Source organism: Nyctibius grandis, chromosome 5 (assembly GCF_013368605.1).
Source record: "Nyctibius grandis isolate bNycGra1 chromosome 5, bNycGra1.pri, whole genome shotgun sequence".
In the NCBI taxonomy this organism is placed as follows: domain Eukaryota; kingdom Metazoa; phylum Chordata; class Aves; order Nyctibiiformes; family Nyctibiidae; genus Nyctibius; species Nyctibius grandis.
The window spans coordinates 14798489-14821601 of NC_090662.1; the positions used below are offsets into that span (position 1 = coordinate 14798489).

At 42.7% G+C, this 23113-nt stretch overlaps 2 protein-coding genes across 7 annotated transcripts in view; one reads left to right on the forward strand and one right to left on the reverse strand.

The window, feature by feature from the left end:
- Window positions 1-278: 278 nt before the first annotated feature.
- PSMC2 (proteasome 26S subunit, ATPase 2) lies at window positions 279-9617 on the forward strand. The gene is made up of 12 exons (XM_068402531.1): window positions 279-452; window positions 2656-2693; window positions 3939-4020; window positions 5096-5195; window positions 5543-5674; window positions 6302-6374; window positions 6519-6614; window positions 6873-7037; window positions 7552-7639; window positions 8404-8606; window positions 9150-9246; window positions 9345-9617. Exons 1-12 carry the CDS (start codon window positions 383-385, stop codon window positions 9500-9502), a joined length of 1302 nt encoding a protein of 433 aa, XP_068258632.1. The 5' UTR covers window positions 279-382; the 3' UTR covers window positions 9503-9617.
- A 2103-nt stretch (window positions 9618-11720) lies between these two features.
- Window positions 11721-23113, reverse strand: part of SLC26A5 (solute carrier family 26 member 5) — a 40338-nt gene continuing 28945 nt past the window's right edge. For all 6 annotated transcript variants that reach the window (XM_068402529.1, XM_068402524.1, XM_068402525.1 and 3 more), the window contains 10 exons: window positions 22594-22707; window positions 22211-22288; window positions 20662-20757; window positions 19791-19897; window positions 18426-18495; window positions 16886-16978; window positions 15833-15955; window positions 14726-14938; window positions 14404-14458; window positions 11721-13449 (listed from right to left, as the gene is read on the reverse strand). In XM_068402529.1, coding sequence (XP_068258630.1) covers window positions 13307-13449; window positions 14404-14458; window positions 14726-14938; window positions 15833-15955; window positions 16886-16978; window positions 18426-18495; window positions 19791-19897; window positions 20662-20757; window positions 22211-22288; window positions 22594-22707 — 1092 coding nt within the window. In that variant the 3' untranslated portion in view covers window positions 11721-13306. The remainder of the gene's footprint in view (window positions 13450-14403; window positions 14459-14725; window positions 14939-15832; window positions 15956-16885; window positions 16979-18425; window positions 18496-19790; window positions 19898-20661; window positions 20758-22210; window positions 22289-22593; window positions 22708-23113) is intronic.

Sequence of the window (23113 nt, forward strand, 5' to 3'; positions counted from 1 at the left end):
CCGGCGAGCGCTTCCGGGGCGGCGGCGGCGTGCGGCGGTATAAGCGGCTCGGCAGGGCCCGGCCCCCTCGGCCCCCTGCCTGCCCCACGCCGCCTCTCTGCAACGGGACCAGCATCCGCGGCGAGGCCCAGCCGGGCCCGGCAGCACCCCGGGTCAGCGGCTCGGGGCGGTGCGTGTTCGACCGGCGCGGCTGTGGCGTGCGGAACTCTCCAGCAGCGGCTGCGGTGCCGGGGGGAAGGAGATGCCGGTGGCGCGGGGCCGGCGGCGCGCACGGGCCGGTGCACCCTCCTTTGGTGTCCCCCCGGCGCGGCGCGGCCGGAAGCCCCGGCAGTGCTGCGTAACGCATCCGGGGCAGGGCGGGCAGCGGGACGGGGCCGCCGGGATGCCGGACTACCTGGGCGCCGACCAGAGGAAGACCAAGGAGGAGGAGAAGGAGGATAAACCCATCCGCGGTGAGAGGCGATGCGGGCGGGGGCCCGGCCCGGCCCTGCCTCCTTCTCCGGGCCCCCTAGCCGTCACAAGGGCAACGGGCGATGGAACCGGCAGCCCCCCCTTCCTCACCCCGGGTCGGGATCCCCGTGTTCATGGCGGGGAAACTCCCCGAGCAACGCCGCGGCCGTGCGCGGCGCAGCGGGGCGGCGCTGCCGGCGGCCATGTCGGTGCCCGGAGCGGCGGGGTCGGAGGAGCGCGGCGGGACGAAGCAACACTGACAGACCCCGCTGACGCTGTGCCTGGCGCTGCGGCCGCAGTCCCCCGAGCGGCACCCCCCTGCCCGGAGCCCGGGCTCGGCCGGTGCCGCCTCTGCGGCCTGTGGGGTGGGGGTGTTAAATGGAACCATCAGCCGGTTTTTAAAAGATTCTGAGGGAAAACTGAGGAAAATCGGGTCCGCGAAGTCTGCTGCCGGTGCGGGGGCCGGGCGGTGAAGGGTTGCTCGGCGGGGGGATAACAAGTGCCGTATGGGGGGGTGGTGTGCTGCCAGGGCCCTCCCGGCGCGGCGGGGAGCCGCCGGCCCCCGGGGGCCGAGCTCCGCCCTGCTGCCGGGGCGCTCTTGTAAAAGGCTCCTAAAAAGCCGAATCTGCTTTTCGTAAGAGCAAAGGCCTTGTATGGTTTAATAGTTAAAAGATCAGCCTAGTAAATCACGGTCATTTCTCTTTCCTGGTCGGTGGAGCCCTGCGGAGGTGGCTGTCAAACCCTGCGTGTTGCCACTTGCATCAGTAGTTCAGTGGAAGCAGGAGAAAGTGGGGTGGCAAATTTTTCTCCTCGTGTTTGAATTTCATTTGCCTTTTTATTTCACGTTAGTAAATATCAAATAATGCAGCTGGAAGCAAAGGCAATACTATATGTAGTCAGTGATGGACTTTGCACTGTTCCCACTCAAGAAAGATTCTTTAGCTATAACAACATAGTGTTTAGTAGATACCAAAAATCAGTGGGGTAGTACAAATAATCATGAAAGAAGCAGAGATCAACAGAAAAAACATCCTTTCAAAATACCATATAATACACACTGCACCCAGATCTTCGATAGTGTGTGGTTTGGGCTCCCTCTATCTTAAAAAGATACAGTGGAATTAGAAAAGAGAGAATAACAGAGGGCCAGGGATGCTTGAGGCTCAGACTATCATTCGGTTGGGAAAAGAGAGCTTTTGGGGGAAGGGATAGGGAATGTTAAAGGTCTATTAAATGACAAGTGATATGGAACTAAATAGGGGATGGCAATAATAGGTGGGTTTTTTTCTTAATTGAGAGAGTTCGCTGGAGCGATCCTGCAGGACTCTGCAAAATCTTACGCATTTAACAGCTGACACTGCTTGTTCTGATGTGCGATTCTGAGGCCCAAGTACAATTTTTAGATTTCAAATTTAAGTCAAGTAAAAGGAAGCACAATGCTGATTTAAATCGGGGTGTTCCTTCCTGCATATTCTGCTGAAAGTTGCTGAAAGTTTACAGGGATTTAAGAAATTGACAGGAGTATTCAAGTAGTGAAATTTTTTTAGGGGCTGTTAATAACAACATGTGACCTAGGAGTGGGAGCTTGCTGTATTTGCCACGTTCATGGACCTTCGTGTCAGAGTAGGGATATTGGACCAGACTGTTCATCTTGTCTAGTACAACCATTCCCACGTTTTATGTTTTACAATATTAAAACTCAACATTGTATTGGTTACTGGTTCCAGGCTGCTTTAGTAGTTTATGGTAGTTTTTTGTTACTGAGACCAGCTTAGATTTGGTTGCTGTTCCCTGCTCATACATTTTGGAAGAGCGACGTCACTGGGGCAAAGTGCTGACAGTTTTTCATTAATGTTTTCTTAAACATTAAGAATAAAAAAGTTAAAAAGATCAAGTTTTGATATCTTCAGTTCCTTCTCTGTACAGTCGTAGGCTGGTAAGCTACTCTGAGGGAGGCAAAGTTTAAGTAGCTTGCTTTCTGTGAGCTCTGGGTGGTACAGATTTTTGGACTGAAGAGATTTGCTGGTGACCCTGTTTTGTTTTTCTTGAATGTCTGATACTTTTTTGTTCCACTTTGGTTTACTGAAAAAGCAGATGCTCAAAAGAATCCCTTTAAAATGTGTGTTTTCATCTTTTAGAAGCAGAATTGATGTTGCTGGTTTTGTTTTTAAAATTGTAAGCTAGGTCTTTCCTGTCTCGTTTCAGCTCTGGATGAAGGAGATATTGCCTTGCTGAAAACCTATGTAAGTAACATACGTAAATGAGATTGGTGAAGAAAAAAAGAAAGTTCTATTAGAATTGAATGCAAGAGTGGAGGGGTGTGTATTTAGTGAGTAGTTAGTAAATCTGCTTCTCTTACTCCTTTTCTTTCCTGCCAAAATCTTTTCTCCCTTTCCCCTTCCAACGAGAAAGCCCCAAACCCGACCCACAACCCTAAAAATAACCTAGTAGTTTTGTTAGCTTGGAACTAATGAAGTCTTTTTCTATTTTTGCTTTGTATCTTTTAGCTGACTGCCATAGGGGTCTAACATCTAGGGCTTTACTGGGGCTCTTTCACCAATCAGTTTTCTTGCTTCATAAAGATCAATATCGTTAAGACCACTCGTCCCATCAAATTTACTTGCTTTTAGCCATCGTGTTAAAAAATGATTAGTGTAATGATACACAGGCCTCCTCAAAGAGAATGTAATCTTAGGAGGCGTTTTCCATGGACAATAAGGCTTAAAATGCAAATCTCCCCTCTCCACCAGAAAGCAGAGCATGTCTGTGAAAGAACTGTTGAAAAATGAAACTTGCAGCTTAGCGTATGTCTGGGTTGGGGTACGTTTGCCGGGAGTCTAAGTTGTGTTGACACTGAGACCCCTTTACGAAGCTCTGGAACCAGGGAAGGACTCTGAAATACGGCTTGTGCGCACTGCAGCTTCTTTTTTGTTGCCAAGTTGATACAAAGGAGATCTTCTAAAAGAAATGCAGATCCAGATCTGCCCACATTAGGCAGGGCAAGGTAGTAAAGCATTTTATCACAAGCAAGAATCTAGCTTCTGACTTGCCCCATGATCTCTCTGCTGTCCTTCTGTAGATGATAGAAAGGTTGGGTGAGGTAGTTAAAGCACTTGTACAGATGATTTTCAGATAATGTATACAGAATTCTGTCTATATCTAATTTTTACTAAGTCTTTTTAAACATTAGAAAACAATAGTTTTAAAAAATGACTGACCAGGTTTAAAAGGAAAAACAAATCCTTGAAGTTTACAAATGTGAAAAATTTCCACTTGCGCAACTGGTCACTCGTGTCTAGCTGCACTCTGTTTTTGTGAACAGAAATATTGTTACTGGAACTTAGTACTGTCTTTTTTGGCTATGATCAATAGTTGGCTGTTATAGCAAGACAGTCTATTGAACATCTTGACGCTCTGCAGCTATTGCTGTTTTTTCCTAAACATAAAATAATCTGAGTTACGAAATCTACATGATGTTTCTTTTCCAGGGCCAGAGCACATACTCAAGGCAGATCAAGCAAGTAGAAGATGATATTCAACAACTACTTAAGAAAATCAATGAGCTCACTGGTATCTTTCTTTCTTAAGATAACTTCCAATAGAAGAGACACATATACCAAAACGAGTGTTTTAAGAAGCTGATTTTAAACAACTTCTGCATTGGTTTATTATTGTTGGTTTTATCAAACGAATACATTTCTTTATTTGGTAACATGAAATTTCGCTTTGTAGGTGATGGTCTTTTTGACTGGGCAGGGCTAACCTGTACATACGATTATGTAATTTTGTAGTTTAACACATTTTTATGCAAAATTGTAATTTTTGTGTATTACAGTAGCATGAAACAAATGCCCCTTTGTGACACTAGATAATTTGTTGTGATTTGTGTCAAGCTGCATTTGAATGGTGAGTGAACTTCCATAGACTGCAAACCCCCAGGATATTACTATTAAGTAGTGGTACCAGTCTGTGTATAACAAAGAACTGTGTATCAGAGCAGTTAGCATTTAAAATCAGCTCGTTTAAAATCAGCTGATCAGTTATGGCAGTTACAAGAAAAAGGAATTTGTTCTCTAATTTTTCTTCCTTTGTTTCAGTGATGTACGTTTGTTGCCCTGTTACTAATCCTCTAGTGGCCCTCAGTTCTGCCAGGAGACCGCAGTTTCTATTTTCCAGTAAAATCCTCGATTCTTTCAAATATATCATGGAGATGGTACTTTTTATATCTATGTTTTGGAAGATTTATTAGTTTTTTTCACCTATGTGAATCCCTTAGCTTCTGATATCTTGCACTAAAGCTTTCCCTTGGTGGAAGCACTTGCAGAGTTTTACTCCTTTTCAGAAACTTTTAGAAATATGCTTATCTCTGATATCTCTGTCAAGCTTGGTTGTAATCGTTCCCGCACTGCAAAATTGCGTTAGAGGATGGCTGGACTGGTGTTTGCCTGTTCAGCTGCCACAATCACGTAGGCCTCATTTCTTTAGGAAACTTGTTTTTTAGGACGTCCATCAAAGATGTGTGTGCATGTGTTTTGGAGATCTCAGAAAGCTTCCTGCAGGCTTCTGTCTAAGGTTCTTGGTGTGGGAAGGATTGCTGACGTACCAGTTAGTTGCCTCCTCCTCAGCTTGTCTGTATTGTACATAGGAATTAAGGAATCTGACACTGGGCTGGCTCCTCCTGCCCTTTGGGATCTGGCTGCAGATAAGCAAACTCTCCAAAGTGAGCAACCATTACAAGTTGCAAGGTGGGTGCACTCTTCTTCTTTGCAGTGGAGCTGCATGGTGTTAAAAATGTGATTTATAACTTATGTGTAGACTTTTTTTAAAAAATAAGGTTCACGTGTTGTGCATATCAAAAGTGCTTTTTACCAATGTGGCAAAAAGGAACTGTGTTATGCTTGATGACATATTACATACTTCATACTTGTACTTATTCCTGTAATTATGGTATGATGCTATAATAATAGAATCATAACCACAATAGCTATTTCAGTGTATTTGGAATATATGACTGTCTCATCTTGATGCTTATACCAACAGCAAGCCTGTTAGTTTGTCTGCCTGCTGGTGTTAATTGTATGTTCTGTATTAGGTGTACAAAGATCATCAATGCAGACTCCGAGGATCCCAAGTACATTATCAATGTCAAGCAGTTTGCCAAATTTGTGGTGGATCTCAGTGACCAGGTGGCACCTACTGACATAGAAGAAGGCATGAGAGTTGGGTAAGCAACATCTTTGTGTTCTTACGAGTTTTCCTGGAGACTGAAGCTTTCTCATCTGATCCATTAGCTTGACGGGTCAACAACTATCGTTTCATATTTTTGCAGTGGTTGAAATTATGACAGTAATGTCTTTCTGTTGGAAGACAGTAACTCACCAGCATGCTGTGCTGGAATCTTTTGATTTTGATGTCATTCTGACGAGAACTGTGTGACATGGACTGAAACCTCTCAGTTTTGATCTCAATAGTCCCAGCTTTCAGGGAGCCTGCATAGCCTGCTTCGTCTTTGGCACTCTGCACAGTGACACACAGGGCGGCTGCAGGAAATGTTCGCTGAGGAGGTGAAGCCTATTACTTTAGAATCAATATTTTGCCAGTTTGCTCTGTGGGATATTTTGAACTGTAGTTTTCAAAATACTTTGGAATTAATATTTTTGGAAACCTTAAACTTCTCTGCAGAAGGAATTCCAGTTTCTAGCCCTTCTGACTATTAGCTTTAAGGGCTGGGCTATCTTGATGCCAGAAAAAAGAACAGTTTAAGAATTCAGCTTCTAGTTTACAGAATTGTTTCTACATGACAGTTTAATTAACCAGTGTTAAAATAATAGTCTTTATGCTTTCTCACCAGGGTGGACAGAAACAAGTATCAAATCCATATCCCCTTGCCTCCAAAGATTGATCCCACGGTCACCATGATGCAAGTGAGAAGTGCCTTTACTTATTATGACATTGCTTTGTCTTGTAATTTTGATTACTTTGGCTGGCTTTTGTTCTGGGCTCTTGAAAGCCTAGAGAGACATGCAGCATCAGGCTGTTAACTGCTCGCTTACCTTTCTGTTGCGCAGGTGGAGGAAAAACCAGATGTCACGTACAGTGATGTTGGTGGTTGTAAAGAGCAGATTGAAAAGCTGAGAGAGGTGGTTGAAACCCCTCTGCTTCATGTAAGTAACCTCCAGATTGAAACCTTTGTTATTTTGGAAGTATTCTGGTCATCTGTTAGCATTTGAAAACACAAGAAAAGATAATGTAGCTGAAAGTAAACACCTGAGTGAAAGGAGGTCTAGTTCTAACAAGTGAAATCCAGCCTAGCCTGGTTTATATTGCTCTTCATTGGTGATTTTCTTAATTTGCATATACTCTTTGATGCACATAATCTTTAATTTGCACATAAACTTGCCTTCTCTTTCCCACCATTACAGCCTGAAAGATTTGTTAACCTTGGAATTGAGCCTCCCAAAGGAGTCCTGTTGTTTGGGCCACCTGGTACAGGCAAAACCCTTTGTGCCCGTGCTGTTGCAAACAGGACTGATGCCTGCTTCATCAGAGTAATTGGATCTGAATTGGTGCAGAAGTATGTGGGAGAGGTAAGAGCAAATACTTGATGGAGTGTGGAGTGATTTGCAGATTTCCAGTCGTGCGGACCAGAGACCATAGTGGGTATGATGGATGAATGTACTTGCATGTTGGAGATGCAAGGAGGGGGGAGGAACTGTTAAACAAATCACTGCAGATCAGGCAATGAGTTACAAGACCTGAAGTATGCTGGCATCGGTGAAATGGATTTTGCAGCACAGAGTTTAATCTGCAGTTTGGGAGGACGCTAGGATTAGGATTCTGTTCCCAGCTTTGCCACTTATTTTTCACTTGACCCTGAGGTAAATGACTTCATCTGTACTTCTCAATTTGAGAGTAGTAATTTCTCTCTTCTTTATAAATTGCTTTAAGATTTATGAATGTTCTATTATATATGTGTGCACAAATAAAAAGAGTTTTATCATTGAAAACTTAGAAGTGTTTGGAAGCATGAAAAGTTTAATTTTCATAGTTTTCCTTTAATGTGCCTTGAATCTTTAATAAAATTCTGATTTTTGCTTTCAGGGAGCTCGAATGGTTCGTGAACTCTTTGAAATGGCCAGAACTAAGAAAGCTTGCCTTATATTCTTTGATGAAATTGATGCCATTGGAGGTACGTTTGTAGTATGTGTAGCTCTAATCTCATACGAGAACTTTCAGGTTTTCTTTTCATGTTGTAATTCTTTATCTGTGTTGCTGCATTTCAAGAAATGTGCTTGTAAATACCTATTTAGCAAAATGACTACCAGCACGTCCCATGTCCAGGAAGCTATCAAGAAGTGGTTTATATAGTTTGAACATATTTAACCCAGATGAAAAGTCATTTTTGCACGTTTTGAACACCCAGTTTATTTAAACTTTAGTGAAGAATCTCTGTATTGTCTTTGCAAAAACTACTGTTAACTTAAACCCCTTCAGCTTCTGGACTACATACTAAATCTTTATTACTGCCTGAAAATTAGTTGTGTTTTTTTTTCCCCAAGGGAAGTACTTAGATCCTTTGAAAGTCAAACAATTTTTACACAGACAAGGGAGGGGGAAGGATTTTGGTGGAGGGGAGGCAAAACAAACAAGCAAACAAACTATGTTTATAACTCTCATCAGCTTGGGCCAGTTGTTAGGTGGGGAGATGGGCCCTCTCATACTAAGGATGACGATATAGTGCCTATTAGAACTGACAGATAAACACCACTTTTTTTTTTTAAATGTATCATTTTTAAATAACCCCTTCACACCTTTTTTAAACTCATCACAAATATTTGTATGTAATTTAAAATGATTTTTCTGTGTGTCTTCGGTGTAGCAGCTGTGACACCTCCTCCATGCTCTGAAGGTCCCTCTCTTACTCTGTGAAACACGTCCATCTCCTCTCTCCAGGTGCTCGTTTTGACGATGGGGCTGGGGGTGACAATGAAGTGCAACGTACCATGCTGGAGCTGATCAACCAGCTGGATGGCTTTGACCCACGAGGCAACATCAAGGTGCTGATGGCTACAAACAGACCCGATACTCTGGATCCAGCCCTGATGAGGCCTGGCAGGTTGGATAGGAAGATAGAGTTTAGCTTGCCTGATCTTGAGGTGAGAATGCTTTCTTTCACAGCTAAGGGTATTCTGATATCAGAGTGTTTCTTCAGTCAGGGCATTGTTGTCTGGAAGCAGTTTAAGAGAGTTAACAAAAGCAGCACTCTTCACTTACCCGAAACTACATGGAAATTTGGAGGATTAAAGATGTGCCAAAAAGGTTTTCCCACCCTGCAGATTTCAGCCCTGACCGAGAAGCCATGGTAAATAGCTGTAGTCACTGTGTATTCCTGATTGAACAGACAAAGAATCCTTTAACCAGTTCCATGATTTAGTTCTTAACTTGGAATGTGTTTTGTTTGGCTCTTCTGAGAGAGATTTCTTGAGGTACTTCTACCATTAAAGCTTTTTTAAAAGTTCTTTTCTTTATTTAGTAGCCTGGACACTTAAACATGTTAATCCAGGCATACGAAACGATAGCTGGGCAGCAAATAAAAGGTTTATTTCCCATCTGCCCTTGCTGTGGATGTGGACAGCTGCACACTGAGAGTCCTCACCTCTTTCATAGCATGAACACTTCTATCCTCCACTCTTTTTCAGGGGCGAACTCACATATTCAAGATACATGCTCGTTCGATGAGTGTTGAAAGAGACATAAGATTTGAGCTGTTGGCTCGACTGTGTCCTAATAGCACAGGTAAGCTGAATTTTTATTTATTTCTTTTTAACAATTTTATGTATGCTTCATCCCCACTGGTGGTTGGTGTTGAATTCGTTTATCCCTTTCTTTCACAGGCGCCGAGATCCGCAGTGTCTGCACGGAGGCAGGCATGTTTGCTATCCGAGCACGTCGAAAAATCGCAACAGAGAAAGACTTCTTAGAAGCAGTGAACAAAGTCATTAAATCATATGCGAAATTCAGCGCTACCCCCCGCTACATGACCTACAACTAGTATCTTGGAATGTTTTTCCTGTTCCTGTTAAACTTTCTGCGAAACAAAAATCCAAGTGTAGTAATTCATGTCTTGTTCTTGGAAGCTAGAAATAAATGGAGTATTCCAAACAGTAGGTGTGAGTTCGTTATGAGTGTGTTCTACACTAGCGGAGTATTGCTGCTGTAGAAAAAAAATCTCAGTGAGATTCTAATAACAGCGCCTAAAACAGTGAGAGATTTTAAAATCAGATACCTGGGCAGTGTTGGGAATCCAAAGTTTTAGATCCCTCATCACCATTTACACCCCAAAACTTACCATGTAAGCTGCAGAGGTGCTGAAAGATGCTGAAGTGACTGCAGCGTTTCCGGGTGTGCTCAGAAGTGCTTGTGTGATGCTCAGCACTGGGGTGTTGGTGTGTCCCAAGGAACTCTGAGGAGCTGCATGGGAGAAGAGCTGAGGGGAAGGCGTACGTGGCTCAGCCTGGGTGCTTAGTGCTCTGAGGCACTGTCCAGCTCATGTGAGGGATATTTTTTATCTCCCTGGGTACCATCATAACTTGTTTTTTTTTCTTCAGTGGTTTTCTTCATCCCTTTTCCTGAGATTCTTTGTTACAAAATAGTAAGTGGGTGAAGTAGGAGGAAGAAGTAAGTGCAACTTCTTAGCACTAAGGGAAGATTCATTTTTCCTGTTCCTGCTCTAAAAAAGATGAAAGTTTGACGTCAGTCTACTACTGAGCACTTTGATACATCGTACTACTTGTCTCAGATGCCACTACACAGAGGATGACCCAACAGGGTCCTGATGCTCCGGTAACTGGGCAATAGCTGATAGTTGTTGGCAGCAGGCAGCATGAAAAGATTGATCTTCATTCATCCAGCGTGTTCCTGTAGAGCTGGGTGGTTTGGGCAATGAAAAGCAGCAGCCTTTTTTTTTTTTTTAAGTAAGTGTTGCATTAAAGTTTGGGGCAGGGTGGGGAGAGCTTGAAGAAAAAACTGTGGGAAAAAATGATTTTGGGAACTGCTTTGTCTTGGAAGTGAGTGAAGTTTTATCAGGTCTCATTTCGATACAACTGACATCAATTTGTCAAGCTTAGATTGTGAAGCCACTTTATTTTTTTCGGGAAGAGGCAGTGTGCACAGTAGGGAAAGAGGGTAGGTGGTACACGGACTGTGTTCGGATTTTGACCAGTGTCAGTATCTTGATAAGCAAACAGGCAACCCTGTGGCCTTGCCCATACCTGCTTGAAAAACTGATCCCAAGGATTATGTGTTATTTTGGTAAGAACATTTTGGGGAGGGATGCAAGTTTATTGGTGGGACAGAATGTTTTTCATTTGAAGCCTGAGAGGAAGGTGGTTCAGAAAGCAGCACTGAGAGTATCTCGCTGTTTACCAAGAGCAGCACTTGAAATTAAGTGTGCCTTTTACTTAAGAAGGGTAAGTGAAGTACGTAAAAAGTTTGGATCTTACCAGGTATCCTGAATTATCATCGGTACTCTTGCAAAAAAGGAGGAGAGAGGAATATTATTCTGATTATTAAGCGGTATCAAACCGGACTCAGGCTCTCCAGTGCCATTTGCTCTGGTGGGGCTTCAGCAGGGAGTGGGCAGAGGCACTACCCTGTCAGTGCGGACAAACCGGAGAGGGGGAAGAGCTGAGCCCTGTTAATGAGTTTAAGGATGTGGGTTTGTTTAATCTGGCACTGACAAGCCTAAGGCAAGATTTAAATTTTTAGATAGCAGTCTGTTAATCAGTGTGGGAAAGAGGGAGTCCGTTTACTTTCCAGTGGATAACGGAAGTGAGTGAGGAGGAAGCAGTGCTTCAGCTGGTGGCAGCAAAGCACAGGAAGAGACCAGTCAAAAGCTGCCAGGTTTTATTTTAGTGGATGAGCTCCCAGCAGGGCTGGTAGTGCCCAGGAGCGGGTTGCACAGTACTAGTGCTGCACAGGCCACGGTCCAGGGCTTTCCTGGGCAAAGGCTTTCAGTCCTGCATTTCAGCAGCAGCCCAGGAGGTGCAGCCATTGCTATCAGGATGGGAAATGCAGCATTAATTGCATCATGGTGAGGTGTGGAGTGGAGTGGGCTTCATGTGGGTGGGGGAGCCAGGAGGGTGAGAAGCAGGAACCTGAGCAGCATGGGGGTGGTAACCCTTCCCAGCCCAGCCCTCAGCAACAGACACCTGCATCTGGGGACCTCGGCTTGTCCCACATATGGAGTCTCACCAAGACAAAGTGGAAAATTTTGACAGGTCATCATCATCACTTTATTTTAGAAGTTGACAGGATTTTGACATGAGCTGAAGAGACTGCATAGTTAAAAACTGAAGCTGCAACAAGCTGAAAGTAGAAAAATATACTGTATGTAGATATAAAGGCTTGTTAAACTAGTTAATGTTATAAAATATACGAAAAGTTGTTCAAATAAACACGCACAATGTGTTAACATGCATTCAATTCCTCCTTTGAACTCCAGCCAAGCAGTAATTTCTGATGCAGAAAGCTTCCTATCCCTATTGGCAGGGGAGGCTGAGGAAAGAAAACATCTTCCCCAACTGCCCCCGGTTCTTGGGAAACTTGGTTTACCTGAGGCAAGCCCGAATCACAACAGAGCTTGAAGCAAAATAAAAGTATAAAGTTCTGCATTCAGGAGAGGAAGTTGTTTGCATTCCCTTCCCCACAGGACCTTCGATTTGAGGGTGCTAAATGAAATGTCACTGACCCTCTGCTTCCCCTGTGCTGTCCAAATAACCTACAGGGAAACACTTTGGGGTTCGTACCTCTGCTCGGATTTGTAGTGATTGCTGTTGTTAGGGAAATACAGGTATTGAAGATTTCTTTCTTTGGCTTGAATTACATTTCCAGGGTTTTGTCTCACACCTGAAGTTAAACGGTACTGCAGGGGCCAGGTTGTGAAGACAACAGGAAAAAAAAAGAAAAACAAAACCAACCCACATCATTACCATTTCTTTTAAAGAAAAACCCAAACACCTGACGTTTTTGAGTTCTACTGAGATTTTGCGAAGCACTTAAAAGCTGAGGCAGAAGCAGCACTGCTGGTAGGAAGGTATCTTGGGCAACAGAAGAGTACTTTGGTTTTTTTTGGACCGCTGAGACTTGAGACCTTGTCTACGTTTTTATTTCAGCTTAAGGGACTGCATATAGGGCATCAGTTCTTAATTTAATTTTAATAGGCTTCACTCCTGCCTTAAACCAGTTTTGTCTTCAAAGTTTGAAGCTGAACTAATTTTAGCTTAAAATCAACTGTATTCTTTTCTACTGTAGAACTGTAGAAAACTGTACCATCCAGGTTTAAAAAGAGGAGCAGCTAAATGCCACCAGTGTGAATTCATTAATCCAGCTGGCAGATTATTATAATTTATATGACTCTGTTATAGGCAGATGTTGACATCAGGCTTTAAAAGTCATCTAAGAAAGTTCTTGAAAGACACTGGTACAGTGCATTGCAATTGCAGAACAGTTACTTCCTGCAGGATCCCATCTTGTAGTGAGTTAAAGTGCCCATTTTCTCAACAGGAACAGGAATGTCACCTTGTCTACCAGATTCTGATTGCAGCAGAACACACTGAATTTTTCTTGTCTTGCATAATTTTGTGCTTGTATGTCATTGGAAGGCTATACCCTGACTGAAGGAAAAAATTCAAGAGCACGAAGGCTTCTAATTCCTTATCCACTCTTCCTACAGAAAATAAGCACTGTCCTATACCCGTAGATACAGACAGCCTTAGGCTCTCTTTGTGCAAATTATATATTCAGAAAGAGTCTTCATCAGCATAAATCTGGCCTCTGTTCTGCTCGATGCCGCTCTTCAGAGGTCGAAGTCAGTCTGTGAAGCAGACCCGTCTTTTACTCGGCAGGCAAGGACAGCATCATGAACGCTGTGAAACAGCAACTCTCTTGTTACAGTGTTATCAAAAAAATTCAGTCTTTTCAGCTCATTCATAACAGGACCTACAAAATAAAAAACAAACATGGCATCAGTGCATAAACTGAAGTACAAAGATGGAAGACAGCGGTATCTCAGAAAGAAGACAGGGAACTGGGGTTGTTTAGCTTGGAGAAAAGGAGGCTCAGGGGAGACCTTATCGCTCTCTACAACTGCCTGAACGGAGATTTTAGCGAGGCAGGTGTCAGTCTCTTCTCCCAGGTAACAAGGGATAGGATGAGAGGAAACAGCCTCAAGTTGCGCCAGTGGAGGTTTAGATTGGATATCAGGAAAAATTACTTCACGGAAAGGGTTATCAAGCAGTGGAACAGGCTGCCCAGGGAAGTGGTGGAGTCACCATCCCTGAAGGGCTTTAAAAGCCATGTAGATGAGGTGCTTAGGGACATGGTTTAGTGGTGCACTCAGCAGTCACGTTTACAGTTTGACTCTATGATCTTAAAGGTCTTTTCCAACCTAAATCATTCTGTGATTCTATGATTCTGTAAGAAGATGACAACTTGTTCTCTTGTTATTACTTAAAACATTTAAAACAGCCAGGTGGATCACATGCTACTTCTACTCTGAACAGGTAATTCTCTTATCCAGACATACACAGAAGCCTATTCTTGGCAGAAGATGCTACAATTCCAAATATCAGAAACTTGGGACATGGCAGGCTTGTCTCCTTATTACATCATTACAACAATGTCAAGATGCAAAGTTTGGTGTGGCATTTACAGTTTGCCAGCTGGAAGAACTGGGAGCAGGATCTGGTCCTCACAGAACTCATTACATCAGTGCTCGACTTTCACTAAAGTGAAGGCTCTAATGCATATGGCCTTGCTCTTCCTCAAATCCAATTCTACGTGAAGAAAGCACTGATACTACTGAGGCACCTGGCAGCAGAAAATTCGGGGCCAGAGCGAAGGAGAAAAAACACAGTCTCTCCCACAAAGCTCACAAAAAGAAAAATAACTCACCACTACAGCTGGCAATACAGACACAGACACCAACTTCTTTGTATTCTTTTATAATCTGCAACAGAGTTAAGGAGAAGTTAAACACACGTGTATCACTATGCACATCGCAGTTCTGGGAGATGTAAGCCATTTACTGTGAAAGCTGCACAGCCCACGTTCCCCAGTACTCAGCTAAAACTTACAGAGCTACAGAACGAAGATCGTGATTAGGTGAGACACTGGATTGTATTTGAGCTGGCATTTACGTCTCATGCTGATAAGTTCCCCATTCGGTATCTCACAAGTTTTCTACGGGTTTTTTTGGGAAAAAAGCCCTACTTACTGATTTTATTGTTTTTGCTCCAACTGAATCCACAAAGTTCACTGGGGTGAAATCCAGAATTAAAGAGTGGATGTTCGTTTTGGGCTCCATGAAGTGTTCATGCTCATCGGGAGACCTGTCTTGTACACTAGCATCTGCAGATGCAAATTTTCCGTTTACAGGTAACTCATCATTTGCTATCTCGTGTTTTACACTTGCTTCCACGTCATTAGTCTGGGAGAGAAGATAAATAAAGCTTAATGACAGCCAATGCTTTTTCAGTGTAGATCCGCTTCCTGCCCATACTTATCTGTTCTTTCAGCCTTTAAAAGGTGTACAGCTCCTAACCATTACAGAAACTGGCTTTACACGCACACATACTTCCATATCTCACATATATCAAGGTTTATTCTCTTATGCCCAGCCTTTCTATAGTCACATGCAAGCAGCTTAAAGCCATTATCTTCAGAGTGAATTACCCATTTCCTTCAAACACTGACACCTGTTCATACGTTTTTACTCCATTTCCTTGCCTTATCCCTGCTGATCCTGTTGAGGCCTAGATACTTAAAGGAAGCAACAGCAACCAGGCTCTTCAGTTAGGCACCAAACCATTGAGTAGTTTCCCATGGTAAAAAGCAAACACCAGCTTCTGCCACGGGGGTGAATTTAAACATGCACAAAAGCACGAAGTGTTTCAAACAACCCTTCTCAATGTACCTGCCTCACTTAACCACACCAGGATCAGCAGTGCGGATGGCACCTTTTTATTACAGGGGCTGCTAATCTGAATTAATTTTATTATATCATATTTCTGCATGATTATTCTATGCGTGTGGGGAGCAGCAGAGGTAGGGTCCCTCCACATTCTGCTGACACCCCTGCTGAGACAGTATGGAAAGGCTCTACTCTGCCATGTGCTACCTGAATGTACTTAAGGTTCAACACAATTACCCAATCCAGCCATGAGCCTCTGATCCTTAATGCTGTTCCATCAGCAGCCTGTCCACACTGCACAGTGCAAGCTCCCTAAGCCTTCCTACCTGAGCAGCACTCTACCTTGTATAAACAAGAATGGTAACACCAGAAAGCAGCATGTTAGCTGATAAAGCAGAGGTAAATATTTACCGGAGAATTCACTAGTTTCAATACAGCTTGCTTTCTGAGTTTATCTGCCTTCTTTATTTCCCTGGCATGCCTCTTCTGGGCTTTTCTCCTTGCTGCTAAAATGGCACAAGGGTCCACTCCAGTCTGTCATGAAAAGAAAGCGCGGTCAGAGGAGATTCAGCTTGTTAGGATGACATTGCAGTATCAATTAGCACTGAATTCATCACTGTCGTAAATTTAAAACACAAGCCTGCATTATTCAGCTTCCCTTGGTGGGGGTAAGAACAGGATGAAGTAAGAAGGAATAATCTTGACAAGCACTGTGTTAAAAAGATAAGGAAGAGATGCATAAAATTATTTTCTTGAAATCAGAGAGTGCCATGTTCCAACTGAATGCTGATTCGAGTGCAGAGAGCAGAAGGGAGAGAAGTGCATTTGGACATAAATCGCTAATACCTCTTGCTTTGTGAAGATAAGAACCGCCCACCTGTTTTGTATAAGACTCATCATGGGAGCTACAGAAAAATTTTTCAGAAGTTAGTAAGGGTGCATTTGGTACCAGGTCAGGCAGTTCCGCCCTTCGCTCCTTCTGTTATTGCCATTCCCACCCAGTCAAACACGGGTCAGACAGGAGGTGAGGCATACACTGTATGCAGGTAATTCATTGCTCATGAGAGGCACTGAATGCCCACAGTATTCCATGGTCTTACGCTCCAGTAAAGTTTGTCACCCCAGAAGGAAGCTTTTACTCCCAGACATTTTGTTTTCAGTTCAGCAACTACTTATTTCCTTCTGAAAAAAAAAGTGTTTGACCAGTTTGTGCTCTGCAACCACTAGACTTTCCATTCACAAGTGGTTAGTATCAAGCTACACTTTGTCTCTTTTTTCCCTCCCGCCATGTTGTTGCTTCCTAAGATGATCTGCAGTTGGCTGGAGGGTCACCTTCTCATATTTTACGATGACCAGGGGCCACAGGCTGAGGAACACTGTGCTAAAGGGGCTGAAAGATGAGCATGTTTCAGAAGCCAGTTTGAATTTTCAAGACACAGACATTAAAGAATTTGCTTTACTCACCTTTTTCTTCAGTGCACTTGTGTATGACTCACTATTAGCAAAATAAAGTGATGCATTAGCTTGAAATATTTTTATTCCAGGATATTCTTTAACCTAAGGAAAAGAACATTGGATGGGCACAGTTAAGTATTGCCTGCACTAGAAGAAAAGCACCTGTGTGATCACAGGACATGTGAACATGCAGCCCAACAGCCAACCCCGAATGGCTATCAGCATGTGTCAGACAAAGAAGGTCGGCACTGCTGTGAGCAAAGCCAGTCAGAAGACCAGAACATCCCCCTTTCCCGGTGTAATAATGCACACAATCAATGCCATGTAACATTCCTCCTTCTTTGTAACAACGAAATGTACAGCCATAAAAAGGAATTAAATATATGCAGTTCTCTGATGTTGCTATCTGCAACTGGTATTACCATGAGGAAATCATGCAGATCTCGGAATGCTTCCTTTTAGCCTCCCTTTTTCAGGCATAATGACTTCTTTCTCTCTCTCTTTTGCTTTTTTTGTCTCCTCAGGTACCAAAAAAAGAGCCTTTCAGATCTTTGGTTTTAAACAGGCCTTTAGATAGGTCTCAATATCACTTCTTTCCTCTACTTAAAATGAAGTCATCTCTAAACAGGCTGCACTCTGACATTTTACAGGCAAATGACCTGGCCAGCACCAGAGATCCAGCCTGCCATATGCTGCCAACCCCATCTTTATACAGGAGGAGGAAATGCTAACTGCATTCAGTACAACAAAAATGGAGTCTCTTCTTTGCATATGGCTATAAACATGCCCACATATATTTTTACTTTGTATCCTATTCAAAGCAGAACTGCTGGTGAGAGACTGTTTTTAGATTACAGCATCATCTTTTCACACAGATGTTCCTTAGTATAAGGGGGATGTAATCTTCACAGCAGCATCTCTGGGAACATGGCAGAGAGTGCAGAAAATGGTAGTTGCTGTTTGTGAACAAAACCAGCATGTTTATATCCATTATACTGACAAAATGTACTGCTTTCATCACCTTTTGTTTGAACAAAATGGCATTTATAAGCAGCTTAGTGCATGGCAAGCAATTGTGCCATTAACCACGTATATTTAATGAGCAGGGGATGGGTGGAGGCAGGGAGATGCTGTTTGGAACAGTTTGTGCAGTTCTGAGGAACAGATCAGTCTGGATCCTGGGTTCCATGGATTTCATGCAATACTGCCACACAAGTGAAGAAGGTGGCCTTGTATGTACTTGTGCACATTGCAGGTTTAGCAGTGGTATTCCTATAAACCGCATCATTTTGTACAACTAGTACAAAGGAACTAGTATAAAGGTTATTTTTGATCAGCTGGTCAAACGTATATGCAGTACAAAAAGCTAGCATTTTGAATAAAATAGCTTTTACTACTAAAATCAAATTTATTTTCTTTCCCTTCAACACAGGTGAATGCCAGGCAGCCAGCACTATATGCACAGTACGGTAGGGATAAGCAGCAAATTGCCACAGTTGGCTTTGCTGCACTATATAAAACTCTTCAGTGCAGAAGAATACACTCCTACCTCTTCGTACTCTTCCACATCACAGTAGATGTCAGTGCCAGGAATCTGACCAAGGATTCTGTATTGAGGGCTAGGGAGAAATGGAAGCAAATGTTTCAGTATTATCACTTAAGAAGTGGAAAGGTGAGTGTTCAATACAGATTGAAACTTATATTTTAAATACTCATTCTGCAGTGCCTGTCTGGTACAGGCTTATCTAAACACGGTCCAATACAGTGGGCTGTTTATGGCAGGAACATAATAAAGGGGACATTTGGTGACTAGACAAGTTTGCTTCTGTCAGTGCAAAAACAACTTATAAACTTAGCACTGTAACGTCATCATTTTCTGAATAGCATGGGCCAAAGCATGCAAAGTTACAGGGCAAATTCCCTTTGGTGTAAACTGGTGCAACTTCATTGACTATCTTGCAAATACGGAAACTCATACTGGCAGAAAACATGCTGCAATTTCAAAGGGCCACTCTGCTCCCAGGACAACGCCTGAGCAGATGAATATTCCTAACTCACAAGCAGTGTGACAGCAAAGTACATCACTGTTCTGTTTGCAAGAACAAAACCATATAGAGATGGCAGAAAAATACTCTTATCTATGCAGAGTGGAAATCTCAGAATTTGGCTTCATTCCAATGCAGACTGAAATCAAGACTTTTATACATTTTCCACCTAGATATCCCTAGTGTCTAGTGGAAAGGTGTCCCTGCCCATGGCAGGGGGGTTGGAACTAGATGATCTTTAAGGTCCCTTCCAACCCAAGCTATTCTATGATTCTATGATCCCAGACCTTCAGCCTAGAAGCCTCACATGGCAGTCCTATCCACACATGCAAGAAATCATTTCGCTGTAGACCTGGAAAGCTCCACAGTAAAAGCTTTGTCACTTTGAATGGGGAGAGAGAAGTGATTTGAAAAACTAGAAGGGCAGGCACAATTTGCTGATGAATTAAAGCTTTCTTATAAAATACCTAAACATTCATTTAGTGATCACCTGACACAACTTCTGCTTGATTGTGACAATTAGTGCACACAAAATGTAATAATTTACTAAAGTAGCATCAAGCAGATTTGAAGTTCTAAACTCTAGGCATTAAAAAAGTAAACAAGAATATTAACCAACATAAGAAATAGAAAATCTTCTGTTTATTACTGAAATTGTAAGTTCATGCCCTCTAGAAATCTTGTTCTTATAGAAATAAAATGTGAACCCTGGGTCAGAGCCTCAGGGCATGACCTACATTATGAAGCCGATTCTACACTGCGTGCAGTTGAAGAGGGTGGAAAGGTCTTCTGCTTATTTGCACCCCTTAAACAAACAAAACCACATAGAAGATTAGCAAGCACTATTTTTGATAAAGAAGAAATCTGACCTTTGTGTTCTGTAAATAACGGTTATCATTGCAAACGCTACTGCCGTAAGCAAACCATAGTCTAGTCCCAGGAAAAGAGAAGCCACAAAAGCTACCATCCAGATGGCCTAAAACAAAGAAAAGCTCTGAATTATTATGCATCCTTTTCTGTTAACAGCAAAACCAATACCATAATTCGACCTCAAAACCTATGTATCACTTCTGTTCAGGAACAGGCTATAATGTAATCCATCATGATAGCAGACTGTAATTGCCTTAAGCTTTCAGAAGGGCGTAAAAGCTCAAGGTGCACTAACATAATATCTGACAAACTGTCACATATTAATGCCTTAACTCCTGTTCTCCAAGGAATCCTCTGTTACTATCAGACCCCAAATACCTTAGGATAAAAAAAAAATTCAAGGCCTGCAAGTAGCTCTCACTTACTTCCATCAGCCAGTTAATCCAGGAGAAAAATGCCACCAAAATGTTCCCTTCGATACACTCTTAGTTCTGGCCCACTCCAGCCAGGTTTTTGGTTTGTCTTAAAAGATGGCAAATACATTCAAGCAGTTTTCTTTGTTACTCTGTTCTTCAAATTCTTCTCAGACATTCCCACAGCCTTCAGTGCAGTTCCTACAGCAACACTGCAAAAGCTTTGCTTTTACTGCAACCAAACTACTTCTGAGCTGAGTTAAACGTTGTTGAACAACAACAAAAACATTCTTGTCTGCAACAGATCACTCTCCTAGGGTACTTACAGTTCCATGTCTTACGTTCATCTGCAATGCAACACCAATTTATAACTCTTTCTACCCTGTTTCGGGGGTTAGGAAGAAGGGCAACAAATTTAATACAGTAAAATATATGCACTGAGCTGTGCATTACTCACTAGTTCAATCTTACTGGTTCTCCAGAAGTGTGCGACATCTCCAAACTGTTTAAACATTCCTTTCAGGTTCACCATGACAATCGCAGCTAGCACTGTCTAAGAACATTACACAAATGCAATTTTCAGAAGCAAAATAAACCCAATGCCAAATAAGAACTTCAAAGCATCACAAATAACTATATTTCTGTGCTTTGTACAACTGATAAGTCTACTGAACAGATGCTCCATTTGAAAAAAACAACTTATCAAGCAGTTCAGTGGAGATACTCTTTTATTGCAGCTGCAGAAATGGCAAGCCAGAGTCAGTACAGTTTGATTTACTCTTTCCTGGAAAGAGAAATCATATATTCCTGAGCTCCATGCTGCTGCAATTATAGTGCCTGAAGCAGCTAGACTGTAATCTCAAATTCAAGTTTCTCTGCAATATACTGCAACAATTCCTGCAACAGTCATATAGGTGCAACCCAAGGTACATCTCCTATAGAAAGAAACGTGAATTTCATATGATCCTATGCATGTCACCAGAAACAAACTTTTTTTTTTAAGTCAGAATATATTTATTCACGTAGATACATTTTAATACAAATAAGTAAAACTGCAGCATAACCAACTCATTATGCTGAGCCACCACCCAGCCCCAACCCTCTCCTAGGTGAGCTATTACTTTAACTTTTTAACCTCATCCCAGAATTTCTATGCTGCAATCAAATGCAGCCGGCAGGACTAGGGAAGTGATTGTCCCCCTGTACTCAGCACTGGTGAGGTCACACCTTGAATACTGTGTTCAGTTTTGGGCCCCTCACTACAAGAAAGACATTGAGGTGCTGGAGCAAGTCCCAAGAAGGGCAATGAAGCTGGTGAAGGGTCTAGAGCACAAGTCCTGCGAGGAACGGCTGAGGGAACTGGGGTTGTTTAGTGTGGAGAAAAGGAGGCTGAGGGGAGACCTTATTGCTCCCTACAACTCTGTGAAAGGAGGTTGTAGTGAGTTGGGTGTCCATTTCTTCTCCCAAGTAACAAGTGATAGGATGAAAGGAAACAGCCTCAAGTTGTGCCAGGGGAGGTTTAGATTGGATACCAAGAAAAATTTCTTCACCAAAAGGGTTGTCAAGCATTGGAACAGGCTCCCCAGGGAAGTGGTGGAGTCACCATCCCTGGAGGTATTTAAAAGACATGTAGATGTGGTGCTTAGGGACATGGTTTAGTGGTGAACTTGGCAGTGTTAGGTTTACAGTTGGACTCGATGATCTTAAAGGTATTTTCCAACCTAAATGATTCTAAAGTGAAATTGTTTAAAGGTATTATTTTTATGTTGTAAAGACAGAGTCCAGAACGTTCAATAATAAAACAACACCAAAAGCATGCTGGATCCTTCAAAATATTACTCATTTCTAGTCTAACGTACAGCAAAAATGCATACAAAATTTAAAGGTTTCTGGATCAAGGCCTAACTCTGTTTGCTTACTAATCATCCCACAATCTCCATATTAAGCAATACTCACTGGCCTCTGGCCACTGACAACGCAATGCTTAACAGGCAAAACTCCCTTACCTGTGGAAGTGGTTCAAAGAGGTATCCAACAGCCACAAGTACCAACAGAACCATAACTGAAGAGAGCGCACCTGCAATCTGAACAAAAGAAGCCAGAAATGATTTATAAGTGCCCCCAAAGGGCAGTATTACCAATTAGCTAAACCCTCTCCTTTCCACAAGGCTGGTTGTTCAAGTGACTTTTGATCCCTCCCACTCAGTTCACCTATCTTGGCTGTTTTGCAGCTTTCTATCCTGGCCCAATCTGGATTTGAAACATCAGAAACTCCAGTTATTCCTTCTGGCCCAGGCAGAGAAATCTGGCAATCTAATGAAGCTTCAGACTTCAGCTCTGGAGCTCCAAAAAGCAAACTTTGTTTGGCTCAAAATTTGGGTTTACACACCTGAGTTTTCCCACCGGTGCTTTCCTGAACAAGACTCCGAGACATTGAGCAAGTGACTGAAAAGCTTTGGAAAAATGACCCCACAGAGTTGCATATTCCCAAGGCAATAAGTTCCTGTGTTAACAGAGCAAAACAACAGGCAGTTATACCTAGCAACTGTACAAAGCTGGAGCTATCCATACATATTAATAGCCATATCTTATTTACAGTGCTTTCCAGCAACCTTATTGTAGAGAATAAGGAATAAGCAACCTTATGTAGCTTATACTTGTGGTCCTCACATATGTGCAAGTTGATGCACGTTAAATCATCATCATCATCATCATCAACGATCTGGACAAGGGGACCTAGTGCACGCTCAGTAAGTTCGCAGACAACACCAAGTTGGGTGGGAGCGTTGATCCGTTTGAGGGTAGGAAGGCTTTGCAGAGGGTTCTGGACAGGCTGGATCGATGGGCCGAGGCCAACTGTATGAGGTTCAACAAGGCCAAGAGTCGGGTCCTGCACTTGGGGCACAACA